The 13,838-nt window shown below is 31.2% G+C and overlaps 1 protein-coding gene across 1 annotated transcript in view; it reads right to left on the reverse strand.

Moving 5' to 3' along the window:
• Positions 1–13,498, reverse strand: part of LOC119607876 — a 53,842-nt gene extending 40,344 nt beyond the window's left edge. Inside the window, exons 1-5 of the mRNA XM_037962000.1 lie at positions 13,337–13,498; positions 12,962–13,085; positions 9,280–9,511; positions 4,729–6,300; positions 2,135–2,340 (exon numbers count right to left, since the gene is read on the reverse strand). Of these exons, the coding sequence (XP_037817928.1) occupies positions 2,135–2,340; positions 4,729–6,300; positions 9,280–9,511; positions 12,962–13,085; positions 13,337–13,380 (2,178 nt within the window). The 5' untranslated portion in view covers positions 13,381–13,498. The remainder of the gene's footprint in view (positions 1–2,134; positions 2,341–4,728; positions 6,301–9,279; positions 9,512–12,961; positions 13,086–13,336) is intronic.
• Between the last annotated feature and the right edge of the window lie 340 nt (positions 13,499–13,838).

Consider the following 13,838-nt stretch of genomic DNA (forward strand, 5'->3'; position numbering starts at 1 on the left):
CGGATTAACATTTAGGCCTCTAGGTTGAGCCCAACTCAAGGCCGTGTTCAGAGCCTCCTCAGCCCTTCTACACAAGTAATTTGGATCCTTTCTCCTTAGAAGTATTAGGACATCGTGTGGACAACTTCATTCAACGCCGTTTTTACCAATCATCCCTTTACATAAGCATGCTGCTTATATTTGAGATCTCTGTCTGATATACTGCTTTTAACCATACTTTCGACTATCCGTTCCAAGGTTTTAAGTATGAAGGACGTATCGGTCGATAGAACTTAGGTGTCACATAGCTAGGGTTTCCTGGTTTGGGTATAAATATTACCCTTGCATCCAGCCATTTAATGGGTGTATATATTAATTTCATGCATGCCGTAAAAATCTTTGATAGATATACGGAAACCAGTCCCGCCTCCCTCTGCAAAAGTGCCGGGAAAATGCCATCCGGTTCTGCAGCTTTATAGCGTGCAAAGCTTTTGATGGCCTCCCTAACCATGCTAGTTGTAATAACTATTTCTGTGTTAGCCTCCACTTCCTCCAATATCGCTTCATTTATTGTACCCGACATTCCAGGTGGGAAGTGAGAGGAGTTTCATTGTCTCCTCCAGCCTCCTGCCCGTGTCATACTTGTTCATAGAAAAGTTTGCAGGAGTCTCTTTTGGCATTTCGAACGATTTTATTATATTATAGTTTTCTTTAAAATTTTCTATAGAAAACATAATTTTATCGAACATTTTATCGAAAATTTTCTATAGAAAAGAGAATTTTACCAAAAATTTTCTATAAAAAGAGAATTTTCTGGAAAGCTTTCTATAAAAGAGAATTTTCTCGTAACTTTTTTGTAGAAAAGAGTATAAAAAGAGAATTTTCTCTATAAAAAATGTTTTCTATAAAAAAATAATTAAGAATATTAATACTAATTAATTCTTAATTTAAAAATGAAATCCTTTGTAAACCCCCCCCCTTTTGCAAGGCGCCATTTAAACAAGCCCCACTTATTTAATTCAATCGCACTCTTGTTTACACATGAAAACGAAAAACGTTTTCTTTTAAGTCTCATACTTAAACATGTTAAATTAGCCTCTTGTTGTTGTAGTTTTTTTTTTGCCATTCTGTTATTTACTTCAATCCCCCCCAGAGACTTGCAGTTGGCCATTTAGTTAGTCAGTCATCCAGCCAACTAGTAGTCATACATAGTGTTTGTTGACCTACTAGTGCCAGGGGGAATATTAATGTCATACTGAATATGGCTCATGTTGCTGCTGCGTGTTGGGGTTGTGGCGCCACTCTTCATATCGCATTAATTTTCATTACAATGAACCTTGTGTAAAAGAAAAGAAACAAAACCAACTCAACGTTCTTGTACAACATGAATTTTTAGAAAAATAAAAACTTGTTTATTCTCACCTCTTTAGTAATACTACTTGGGAACTAGTGTGGCTATATACACAGAGAAAAATTGTATGGGGCTATAATTTGAGAATGTATTTGAAAAATTGATTACTAAGAGTTATCTTTTGCTTATACTTCAAAGCAATAAATAGTTAATAAATAGTTTATTAGAGATGTTTGGTTTTCAGATGTTGTAACAGTTTTATTACTTAAAGTTTTCTTTGAGTGTGTTTGGCAAAGTTTATGTGTAAACTAAAACTAAACTGTCGAACATTAATTTTCGAATGTTCGTTAAACACGCAAGCAAACTGGCCAATACATCACACTAAATTCAACAGTATATGATACACATTCTCATACATATGTAAACTACATTAGGGTGGTTCTTTAAGGAAAAGTTTATTTTATAAAATTTGGAGGTTTAGTGAAACTATTCCTACACGCTCTGCCAGAGATTAGAGAGAAAAACCAAAAACAAAACCACCCTAATATACAAATGCAGAGTACATTCAAATTTATTACTTCAATGTTATTAAGTATTTTCAACATACTCATACAAATGTAATCAACATGCAACGCCAACAACATATAGCTCTCTATTGTTAATCTCATTGCTGATGTTTCGATGCTAAAGGTGTTCGGTTGGCGGTCCCTTTGCCAAGAAACATATTTAAACTTACTTCAAAACTCACACACATACATACACATACCGCAAGACAAACATTAATTTCTACACACTTAGACCTACCTCAAGCAGATTATTATCCTGGCAACCATTCTCAGTAAATTCCACACCATGCAACTCCAGCAAAATATTATGACCGAATGGTGCCACCAAATGTTGTGTATAGTCAACATTTTCAGCCATATCATGCGGATAGTTCAATTGATATAGATAACCAGTGTCATTGCTGGTCAAGTTGATGATACGTTCACGTCTCTCCATTTGTGCAACTGTAAAGGAAAAATGTTGTAAAGACTATAAGTTAATCTCTGAGTCGTCTAAAATAAATGTGATAAATTTTGAAAAACATTCATGCATTATTAATGTGTGCTTCAGTTTCTTCGCTTAAATCGAGTTGAATAAACCAATTGAAAAAGGTTTTACAATGTCAAAATGACAATTTATGGTAGTTTTACTAAATCCATACAATTTAGAAGATTTTACTTTCAGCTTCAATGATTTTTTAGAACATGTTCGTAGGGCGAGGGTAAAACACACAACAAAAGGTGTTGCTTATCAGAAAATAGCAATCAGAGGTAGGGTGGAAACAAAAGCTAATCGGGTATTTTGTGGTCTTTATTATGAGCAATATTGTTTTAGTTTGCAGCATTACACTATTAACTTTAGAACTTTTTAGGCATGAATTAGTTTGGGTTTTTTTTAATGAAAATATAGTTGGGTTGCATTAAACCAAGATATTTATAGAAAACTTTTAAAGCTTTTTAAGTAAAATCTTCTTCCAATAGAAAGCTTGAAAATTTTTCAATTAAAAACTTTTCAAGATTTCCAATAGAAAATGTATAAAATTATCTAAAAGAAAACCTTGTTTCCCTTAGAAAATTTTAAAAATTTTCATACATAGCTTTTAAAGAAAACTTTTGAACTTTGGAAAGCTTTTAAAGTTTTGTTTAAAACGTTAGAAGTTTTAGAAGCTTTTAAAGTTTTCCTTAAAAGCTTTTATAGTTTTCTTTAGAAATTTTTCTTTAAACATTAGAAATTTTCTTTATAAAGCTTTTGAAGTTTTCCTTAGAAAACTTTTGATGTCGTCCTTAGAAAGCTTTTAAAGTTTTGTTTAAAGCGTTAGAAGTTTTTCTTAGTAAACTTTAAAGTTGTTTTAGGAAAGCTTCTAAAATTTGCCTTAAAAGCTTTTAATGTTTTCTTTAGAAATTTTCGTTATAAAGCTTTTGAAGCTTTCTGTAGAAAACTTTTGAAGTAGTCCTTAGCAAGATTTAAAAAAATTTCTTTAAAAAGCTTATAAAGTTTTCTTTGAATGCTTTTTATCTTTAGAAAGTTTTTTTCTCTAAAACAATAGACGTTTTCCTTAGAAAGCTTTTGAAGTTTTCTTGACAATTCTCTCTAAAATTTGCTTAGCAAACTTTTTTTAGTTGTTTTTAAAGCTTTTAATTTTTCTTTAAACATTATAAATTTTGCGTTTTTTTGTTATAAAGCTTTTGAAGCTTTCTGTAATAACTTTTGAAGTAGTCCTTAGAAATATTTTAAAAAATTTCTTTAAAAAGCTTATAAAGTTTTCCTTGAATGCTTTTTATCTTTAGAAAATTCTTTTCTCTAAAACAATAGGCGTTTTTCTTAGAAAGCTTTTGAAGTTTTCTTGACAGATTTGCTTAGCAAACTTTTTTAGTTTTTAAAGTTTTATAGAGAATTTTTAAATTCTCCGTAGAAACTTTTGAAATTTCGCTTAAAATACATTTGAAGTTTGTCTTAGAGAACTTTTTAAATTGTTCTTAGCAAACTTTTGAAATTTTTCTTAGAAAATATTAGAAGCTTTTCTTGGAAAACTTTGCTTTAGAAAACTATTTTTCTTTAGAAAACTATTCAAGTTTAGCTTAAAAGTTTTCTGTAGAAAATTTTCTTTAAACATTCAAAATTTTTCTTAGTAAGCTTTTGAAGTTTTTCTTAGAAAACTTTTGAAGTGGTCCTTAAAAAGCTTTGAAAATTTTTTACTATGCTTTTGATACTTTCTTTAGAAATTTTTTAAGCTTTCAAGGTTTTTTTAAACGTTTTCCTTAGAAATTTTGAAGTTTTTCTTTTAATATTTTCTATAGAGAACTTTTGCATTTTTCTTAGAAAATATTTGAAGTTTAGCTTAGAAAACGTTTTAATTTTTCTTTAGAGAACTTTTCAAGTTTTCGTTAAAAAGCTCATGAACTCTCTTAGAGACCTCAAGTCAAGTTTTCCCTATAGAACTCTTCAAGATTTCCTCAGAGTACTCTTTAAGTTTTCTTAGAAAACTCTTCACTTTTTCCATGGAAAACTTTGGAAATTTTTCTTTAAAGAACTTTTTAAGTTTTGCTTAAAAACATTTGAACTCTCTTAGAGAACTCTACATGTTTTTATTATAAAACTCTTCAAGTTTTCCTTATAGAACATTTCCAGTTTATAATAGAAACCTTTTTTTTTTGAAAATTTTTGAATTTTTCTTTAGAAAACTTTTCAAGGTTTCCTTATAGAACTCTTCAAGTTTATAAGGAAACCTTAAAAGCTTTCCTTGGAAAACTTTAGAAGCTTTTTTAAGAAAACTTGAGGTTTTACTTAGAAAACTTTTAACTTTTTAATAAATTTTGGCAATATGTTCCAGACGTTAATAATTTTCAACTCACCTGTATGATAAATAGCCTGGAAACCTTTGCCTCTCGGATGTTGACCCGTGCGAAATTGCACCTTCAACTGTTCCCTTAAACTCACAAACATGCCATCGTTTAAATGATCCGACAAACGAAATGGTCTAAACACACCATTACCAATATCCACCTCCAACAAAGCGTCCGATTGGAAGTCATATTCAATAAACTCCAGCCAGACACGTTTGCCCACGGGAGCTTGAATCACATAAGCACAATTTAAATTATTGAGCAAGAAATGAGGATAATTAGGTGAAAAAATAGTGCCTTCCCGACTGGTAAGTGTGCGTAAAGGACAACCGGAAACATCAATAGCCTTCCAAACTGCGGCAAAACCCAGGCCCGTTATCGAGTAGTCGCTGTGAAAGTTTAACATAACCTCATTGGAACGTGAAACAAAATCAAATTTAGACATATTCGATTCGTGTGTACCACACCAACGCACATAGGGTAAAAATGACTGGGCATTATCGGAGGCGGGTAAGGAGTTATCACTTAATATTGTGCTACGACGATAGCGTGCTATATTAGCTGGCAGCTTAACTAAAGCTTTATTTGTTCTTAAATTTTTAATATCCGTTGTGGACTTTTTTCGTCTACATCTTTTGGGATTTTCATTAATACAGGATGAACTGCCATGTTGATTTTCTCTTGTCACCATATCCTTATTACGTTGATGTTTCCTTGGTGTCTGTTGTTTAATGTGTTGTTGTTGTTGTTGCTGTTGTATTCTACCATAATTATTGTTGCTATCATGATGCCACCTTGTGTTTTTATTATTTTTATTTTTATTACGTTTTTGTAAATTCGGTTCAGTGTCCACCGTTTCATCATTGTGATGCATTGCTGCTAAATGGCGAAAATTTTGTGTGTCTTGTTGTAATTTGGCAGTGTGGTTTCTTTTTCTTCTTCTTTTGCGATTTTGACTTTTAATTTTACTATTACTTTGAGTTTGTCTTTCAATAAGTTTGCGTCTTTGTCTGGCCTTGTTGGTGACTGAAAGACTTCGACGTATTCTTACATGGGGCTGCTGTTGTTGATGAAGATGTTGTAGTTGCAACTTAGTGTTACTCGTCTTCTTAGTTCTTTTGTTAAAAGTTGTTGTTTCGTTATCGTTAGCACCATTGTCATCACTGTCATCTGCATCCGCATCATCATCACTATTACTACTGCTATCATCATCATCATCAGCAGCAGTAGCATCATTATTGCCACCATTGTCACCACCATTATTGTCGACGTCCTGATTATTATCATCGTCAACAACACCATCACCATCACCGCCATCAACATCTCCAATGCCATCGTTATCATTTTCATAAGCTGTGAATTGTTCATCTGACATCAACATTGCCATTGGTACTGTATTTGTACCAGGTTCTAGGATTATTTTCGATACAATATCAAAATCCTGTATACTTATAAAGTCATAAAGACATTCATCTTGTGGCTCCAAATCGATTTTTTGAAATTGTACAATGATCCTTGTACGCTCGGCTGCTTTAATATGTATCCAATAGTCAATGTTTAACGGATACGTGTTTGGGTATGCTGCGTGGAATATAAAGAGAGGGTGGTGAGTATTAAACAACATATAAATACAAATTGAGTTTGAAAATATTTTTTATGTAAATACGAGTGTATATTGTAAGGATATAGGAAAAGGAAGACAATATGGATTTGAAATCAAATACGTACGTAATTTTTATTTTGTGTATGAATATTTGAAAGATTAGTGTTTTATAGGAAGATATTATTCAATGTTTAAATAGGGTTTCTGTTTCTGTTATGGTCTTATATCCAGCTATTATGGTCTCATATCCAGCTTAAGTTAATATGATCAGCTTACTGAGACCGCCTACCTTAATGGTCGATCTACAGAGACATTACTTATGCGAACGTTGTTGGAATACTGTTAGCAGAAATGTCCCCAGATGTGATAAGTGATATTATGTCTAACGGCCTGGTGTTACTCCACAACTGGGACAAACTGGTACTATTCACAACAAAGTCCAAGATTCCCACCTGCCGCTGTTAAAGAACCGGGAAATCCCCTTATCAAACAATGCTAAATATTTAGGAATTATCTTAGGCTCTAAATTATCTTGGAAACTTAACATCCAACACAGAGTCAAAAAGGCAATGGTCGCCTATTATACCTGTCGTAAGATATTTGGGATGAAATGGAAATTCAGTCCCAACATAGTCAAATGGATGTATACAGCTATAGTATGTCTTAATCCTATATACGGATCTCTTGCATAGTGGACTTCAACTAAGAAGATGTTTGTAGTAGATTAGCTAAAGAAAGTTCAGAGATCAGCAGACATTAGAATGACTGGTGCTCTAAGAACTAGACCTTCAGAAGTTTTGAGTAATATATTACACATCCTACCTATAGATCTGCATATAATGGTCATATTTGTCTGAAGCGCAGCGAAGCTTAACTCATCATTGATAGAGTTTTCAATTCTAGAGTTCATTCAGGGAGCGAATGGTGTAGGAGTAATCTATCGAGTGTATATACCACCAGAATCTTTATTGATAGCTCTAAAAGGAACTGCGCTGTTGGCTATGGTGATTTCTGTGCACATCCATATCTGCCTGCAGCGAGGCTTAACTCATCTGAAAGTTGGAGATCAAAAACATCGATAGAGTTTTCAAAGTTAAAGTTCTTTCAGGGAGCAAATGGTGTAATCTTTACTGATGTCTCTAAAATGAACTGCGGTGTTGGCCCTGGCGTTTTCTGTAAAGAAGTTGGGATAAGTATCTCTCACCGTCTTCCCAACAACTGCAGTGTTGTAGTATTTGCGATATTATCAGCCTGCAGGACACTATATGATCTCAATTTTCGTGGCAATATGGGAATTTGAATCGATAGTTAAGTGACACTTTTTTTCACTAAACTCTGATACTACCACTTAACTACTAGTCAGCCAATGCAAGAAAGATCTATCATGGCTAGGTCGCCTGTCTGACATTACCCTTGTTTGCATTGGAAATTATGGAAATGAAGAGGCAGATGAGCTTGTTAGAACGGGATCTGCTCATGAATCTCCAAAGCCGCTTCAGTAGCAACTGCGTTGCGTGTTATCAAAAGCATTATCCTCAGATTCTTTCTTCAAAAGGCTAAAAATAGATGACATAACCTAGGCCAAGGGAGCCAAGTTATTGTGGCCATCCTTCTATGAGAAACGTACAAGACACCCTATAAAAGGAAATAGGCGGGATATATCAAGGTTGATAGCAGTAATAACAGTATACTGGGCACTAGGCAGGCAAGTCTGCTTGAAGCCCCTTCAATGCACACTGTCGCAGTGGCAAAGACCAATCTAATATCCAATCTTGGTGAGATATCTGGGTCTAAACTTAGTGACATCATAAGATTTCTCATGGCTACAGGCTGGATCTAATACTATACAATACTACATCTGACGAGTAGAGAGCTTCTGTCAAAACGGAGTCCCTTCAACTCTACTTCGATAGACTAGTCTTTAGTTATTTGTAAGTCATTATTAGACTGCTTGAGCCTTATTATGATTTGCTTGAGAAATTTTGATATTTATTAACTGTCGTCTTTGATTATAATTGGACATTTAAAAGTCAAACGCATTATATTAACTAATATTTTTGCAACAATATTAGTTAAGTTTAGATTTTCATTAATTTGTCTAATTAAAAACGTTTCATACATATTTGTTTGGTTATGTTCTAAGTAGTTATTAGAATAATAATTAAGTATATCCCAGCAAAATGTTGCAATTGTTATAGAATTGCCCTTTAAAATAAATCCAAAGCTTAAATAACAACTTAACCAATCAGTTAATTAATAAAACTTTTTCTAACACATTGCATCTTGAATTGACAGTTTGATAAATGTTGCTGAGGAATTTATTTGCTGGGTTATCAAGTTATCTTATATTCTACTTCATTGCCATGTCTAACAAATGCAGAGTAAACGATTTTAATTTTTTATTAGATTTCATACATTTAATCCAAATAAATCTTATACATATGCTGTATCAAAATCTCAACAATTGTTCAAGAGCTCAATGTTGTCCGAAAGTATGAAAAGAACAAAACATTAAAACAAAATGCTTATTATGAACCAGAGAGCATGATTTCGAATTCTGATTGCAAAATGTTGCAATAGCATACATACATGCTACACAATCAAAAACATGCACGACAACCAGCAATTCTAAGTGACTATACCGAACTAATGATAGAAGGTATCACTAAAAGATATATTAGTTGTTTTGACTTGATTTCTATAAATGAGACACACACAAATGAAATATTATTGTGCAAAAAGTGGTACTTTTACCCCTTATAAAACTGCAGGGAAACCCCCAAAGTATCATTACAAGTATTTCCAGCAATCACTCCTGTACCTATATTTGTTTTTATAATGTATGTTCATGAAGTTTTGTTTGTAATGTTCAATTTTAAGGATATTTACTCGTATTTACCAAATGTCGAACAATGTTGAACTACGTTCACGTCATCATCCTTTATATATGTACATACCTGGCGATACCAGACGTCCTTCCGTTCCTGTTACTGTAAAATTACTAAAAGCAAAATTACCAAATGATTCCTTTGGTTTTTTACACACGTAACCACCGACTTTATTGCACTTTTGCGATTGCCAATAAAGTCCAGATGGTAGCATTGGAGTGGGCGACATTTTCCATTGTAAACCCAAGCAAGTGGCATCGGAGGGCATTGCATCAAATTGACCCTGGCCAGGTAACCAACCCTAGAAAAACACAAATGACAAGAACATGATTAAAAAGTAGAGCATAAAATAAAATGCAATAATAGTTAGTTGTATGTAATAAAAATAAATGAAATAAAAAGTAATGAGAGGTATTGAAATGAATGTTGGTAATTTAAAGTTCAACGTTTACAAATATATCAATATTTTTATATATATCATGTTAAACAGAATTTAACAATTACTGGATTGCTTATTGCAAATTTATTAAAAATTTATAAAAGAGTAAATTTAACAAATAATAATAAATTTCTAGTTTATGTCAAATTATTAATATAAACTCTAAGAAATTTTACATAAAAGGATATTTTATGTGGACTTGGCTAAATTACTTTAGACTTTGAAATGGCTTTAAACTGTGTAATAATTTTCTTTTGCTTTTCTGTTAATACCTTGAATTTTTTGAGCAATTTAGGAGAATTACTGATAATTACGAACCGATCCGATAATTCAATATTTAAACGTTTTTTTTGATAATAATTATATGTTGTAACAGTAACATACATGGGGAAAAGGAACTGATTGTTATGAAATTAAATTTTCTCACTCTACTTGTATTTTGAAGTCACTTATGAATGCTACAACAGTTTTCCCAAGGAGGCCCAAATACTATACGACAGTAGGATTACAGGTACGACTTGATTGTGTCTGTTTGAGCGTAAAGTAATATCCTTAAAACATAAACAGAAATACTTCCTGCCAATGGTTATATTTTGAACCGGATGAATACATCATTTAGAAGTATCACATTTATTTGTAAGAAAATCGATTCCATACTTTGTAATGTTGACATGTGCTCGGAAATTCGTAATAATACGCTAGTGACCAGCACTACTGTGAAATGCGCTTTGTAGGACATTATTATGATTTCAAAGTATTTGTAAAGAATACTGCTAGAATTGCATTCGGTAAACGAGTAGTAGCTCGAACTAACTAACTAACTAACTAACTAACTAACTAACTAACTAACTAACTACTAACTACTAACTAACTAACTAACTAACTAACTAACTAACTAACTAACTAACTAACTAACTAACTAACTAACTAACTAACTAACTAACTAACTAACTAACTAACTAACTAACTAACTAACTAACTAACTAACTAACTAACTAACTAACTAACTAACTAACTAACTAACTACTAACTAACTAACTAACTAACTAACTAACTAACTAACTAACTAACTAACTAACTAACTAACTAACTAACTAACTAACTAACTAACTAACTAACTAACTAACTAACTAACTAACTAACTAACTAACTAACTAACTAACTAACTAACTAACTACTAACTAACTAACTAACTAACTAACTAACTAACTAACTAACTAACTAACTAACTAACTAACTAACTAACTAACTAACTAACTAACTAACTAACTAACTAACTAACTACTAACTAACTAACTACTAACTAACTAACTAACTAACTAACTAACTAACTAACTAACTAACTAACTAACTAACTAACTAACTACTAACTAACTAACTAACTAACTAACTAACTAACTAACTAACTAACTAACTAACTAACTAACTAACTAACTAACTAACTAACTAACTAACTAACTAACTACTAACTAACTAACTAACTAACTAACTAACTAACTAACTAACTAACTACTAACTAACTAACTAACTAACTAACTACTAACTAACTAACTAACTAACTAACTAACTAACTAACTAACTAACTAACTAACTAACTAACTAACTAACTAACTAACTAACTAACTAACTAACTAACTAACTAACTAACTAACTAACTAACTACTAACTAACTAACTAACTAACTAACTAACTAACTAACTAACTAACTAACTAACTAACTAACTAACTAACTAACTAACTAACTAACTAACTAACTAACTAACTAACTAACTAACTAACTAACTAACTAACTAACTAACTAACTAACTAACTAACTAACTAACTAACTAACTAACTAACATTATTGACTCTAACCCCATATAAGGTCCCCATTAGAATATAACTTTAACGCTCCGAATACAAACACATTAAGAACATCGATTTCTATTTCCCACATTTTATGAGGATCGGCTTATAATTGATCCTACCCCCCAAAGGCTTCCTTCAGAAAATGATTTTACCGATCATAATTGCCTTCATAATATCCCAGCAAAAACTAGGTAATTACTTTCAATTGTAATTATTTACCGAACAACATACTTTTCAGTGCCTACTGCATATCGTCTGGATTACATAGAAGTAGTCTAATAAGTTCTTACTAAGTGTTATATAAGTAATTTCTAATTCATTAGTTCTCTTGCTTGTCAAGCTATAGAAGCTGTATACGTTTTTTATGCGATTTACAACCATTTCTTTTTCTAAGTACTTGTAGGCGTTTATGGTAAGTACTTGACTCCAATGATATCACTTCGTTAAAATTATGACTTAAAATGCTATTGTGTAAATTAAAAAAAAGTAAAAGCATTTTTATTTTAGTTACTCCATAAATGACACATAACCGGTTAAAAATTCAGGTATAGCGATGAAATTCATCACACTACCAAATTTTATGAGGATCAGTTCATAATTGAATCTACCTTCCATATAAGGTCACCTTCACCTTACTTCTATCCTATAATTGGCTTAATAATACCAGTATAAACGTTAGTTTTAAACGAGTTCTATAGGAACATAAATTTCTCTGACAAAATTTATGAGGATCGGGTGTTTAATTGATCCTATAGGCACATAATTGTATCTGAAAATCACTGTGATGGCTATATTAATTTCTAATATAATAAAATTCAGCATACTTATGGCTAATAATACTCATACTTGTTACATACTATTATGATGCAAGATAATTATGTTTAGTAGTTTTGTAGTATAGTCTATAAAAATTTTATAATTTTAAATTATTTTAAATAGCTAAATTTAAAAATCCTTTTGTTAAACTATTTAGTACAACTATAACTATGGAAAACGTTTTATAGATAGTTTAACATTGAATTTTTCAATGTAAAACCATTTAAAACCACAGCAACCAAATAAAGCCATTTATAAATACTAATCTAAAAAAATATAAAGTATTGAAAAAATGTAACAACAAATTGCTTCTGGTTTGTAACACCCTTTTTAAATGACAAAACTTTTGTTTTTTTGAAAAATAAACTCTTTAATGTATTGAAGCAATAAACCAAACAATAGATCCTACTATCTAATAGCCAGCCATTAGCTCAATCGAACAAATACAAATGGAAAATAATAAATTCAATTAAGTAATATGAACTTAAATATTATCTTTTTTGGTTAGATAAGGAGGAAAAATACTTAATAACAAAAAAAAAAAGGAAACAAAGAAATATATAAAGAATTAAAAAGAAAAGAATGAATTGAAAACATTTTGCTTTTTTTGTAGAAATGCATTTTGTATGACACGCTTGAGTTACATACCTGAAAACTCATTTTAGAGTCATCTGTCCATTCAAATTGACCGTTCTTTTCCAATTCAGCCCCCAGCCAGTAAATCAATTGTGGCGAATAGTCAATTTGATTACGGATATTGGAGGTTATAAATCTAAATGGGTTTTTTTGTTGTTGTAGAATAAATTGAGAAGAAAGAAAACACGAGATAAATATAAGAAAAAAACAATTAATAGATAAAAGAATTAAGTTAAAAATTTGTTGATAATATACAATGATAAGTTACAAAAACTAACTTAAATTGCTAAAACACATCCGTTTCCGTTTTAGCAATATATGATTGTAATAGAGGCCATAGATATATATTAAATTTCTTTAAATTTTAGCTAAACAAACACCACTCACCTGTGCTCATCAGCCGATGACACTGATGTCAATTTGGCTCCCATACCCCGACACACTTGTTGTGCTGTCCACCAATCTACTTCCGGATATGAAACGAATAGATAACATGAACCATTATAGGGTTTCAAACGTTCATTCGAGCATTCAGATGCAGCTGTACAACATGAAAAGAACACACACAGACACAAAAAAAGAACAAGAAAACAGAATTCAAAATATTTTAGTTATTCATATTTGTTAAAAAAAAATTTTTTATTTATTTTTTCAAAATATTTTTTTTCTCTCAAACATTTCTGCAATAAAAATTTACATAGAATTTTATATTTATAAAAAAACACAATAACAACAATATTTATTATACACACAAAACAATTTTACAAATTATTAAATGTTATTGCAAAGTTAGGTATTTAGTGCATGCAACAATTAATCTGAAAACAATTAAATAAATATTTAAATATTAAATCGACATAAAAAAAGAAATGTTCGTAAATAAAGGCCA

The sequence above is a fragment of the Lucilia sericata genome, unplaced genomic scaffold (genome assembly GCF_015586225.1).
Source record: "Lucilia sericata isolate MDLA Ls3-8-SP2 unplaced genomic scaffold, ASM1558622v1 Contig000757F_arrow, whole genome shotgun sequence".
In the NCBI taxonomy this organism is placed as follows: domain Eukaryota; kingdom Metazoa; phylum Arthropoda; class Insecta; order Diptera; family Calliphoridae; genus Lucilia; species Lucilia sericata.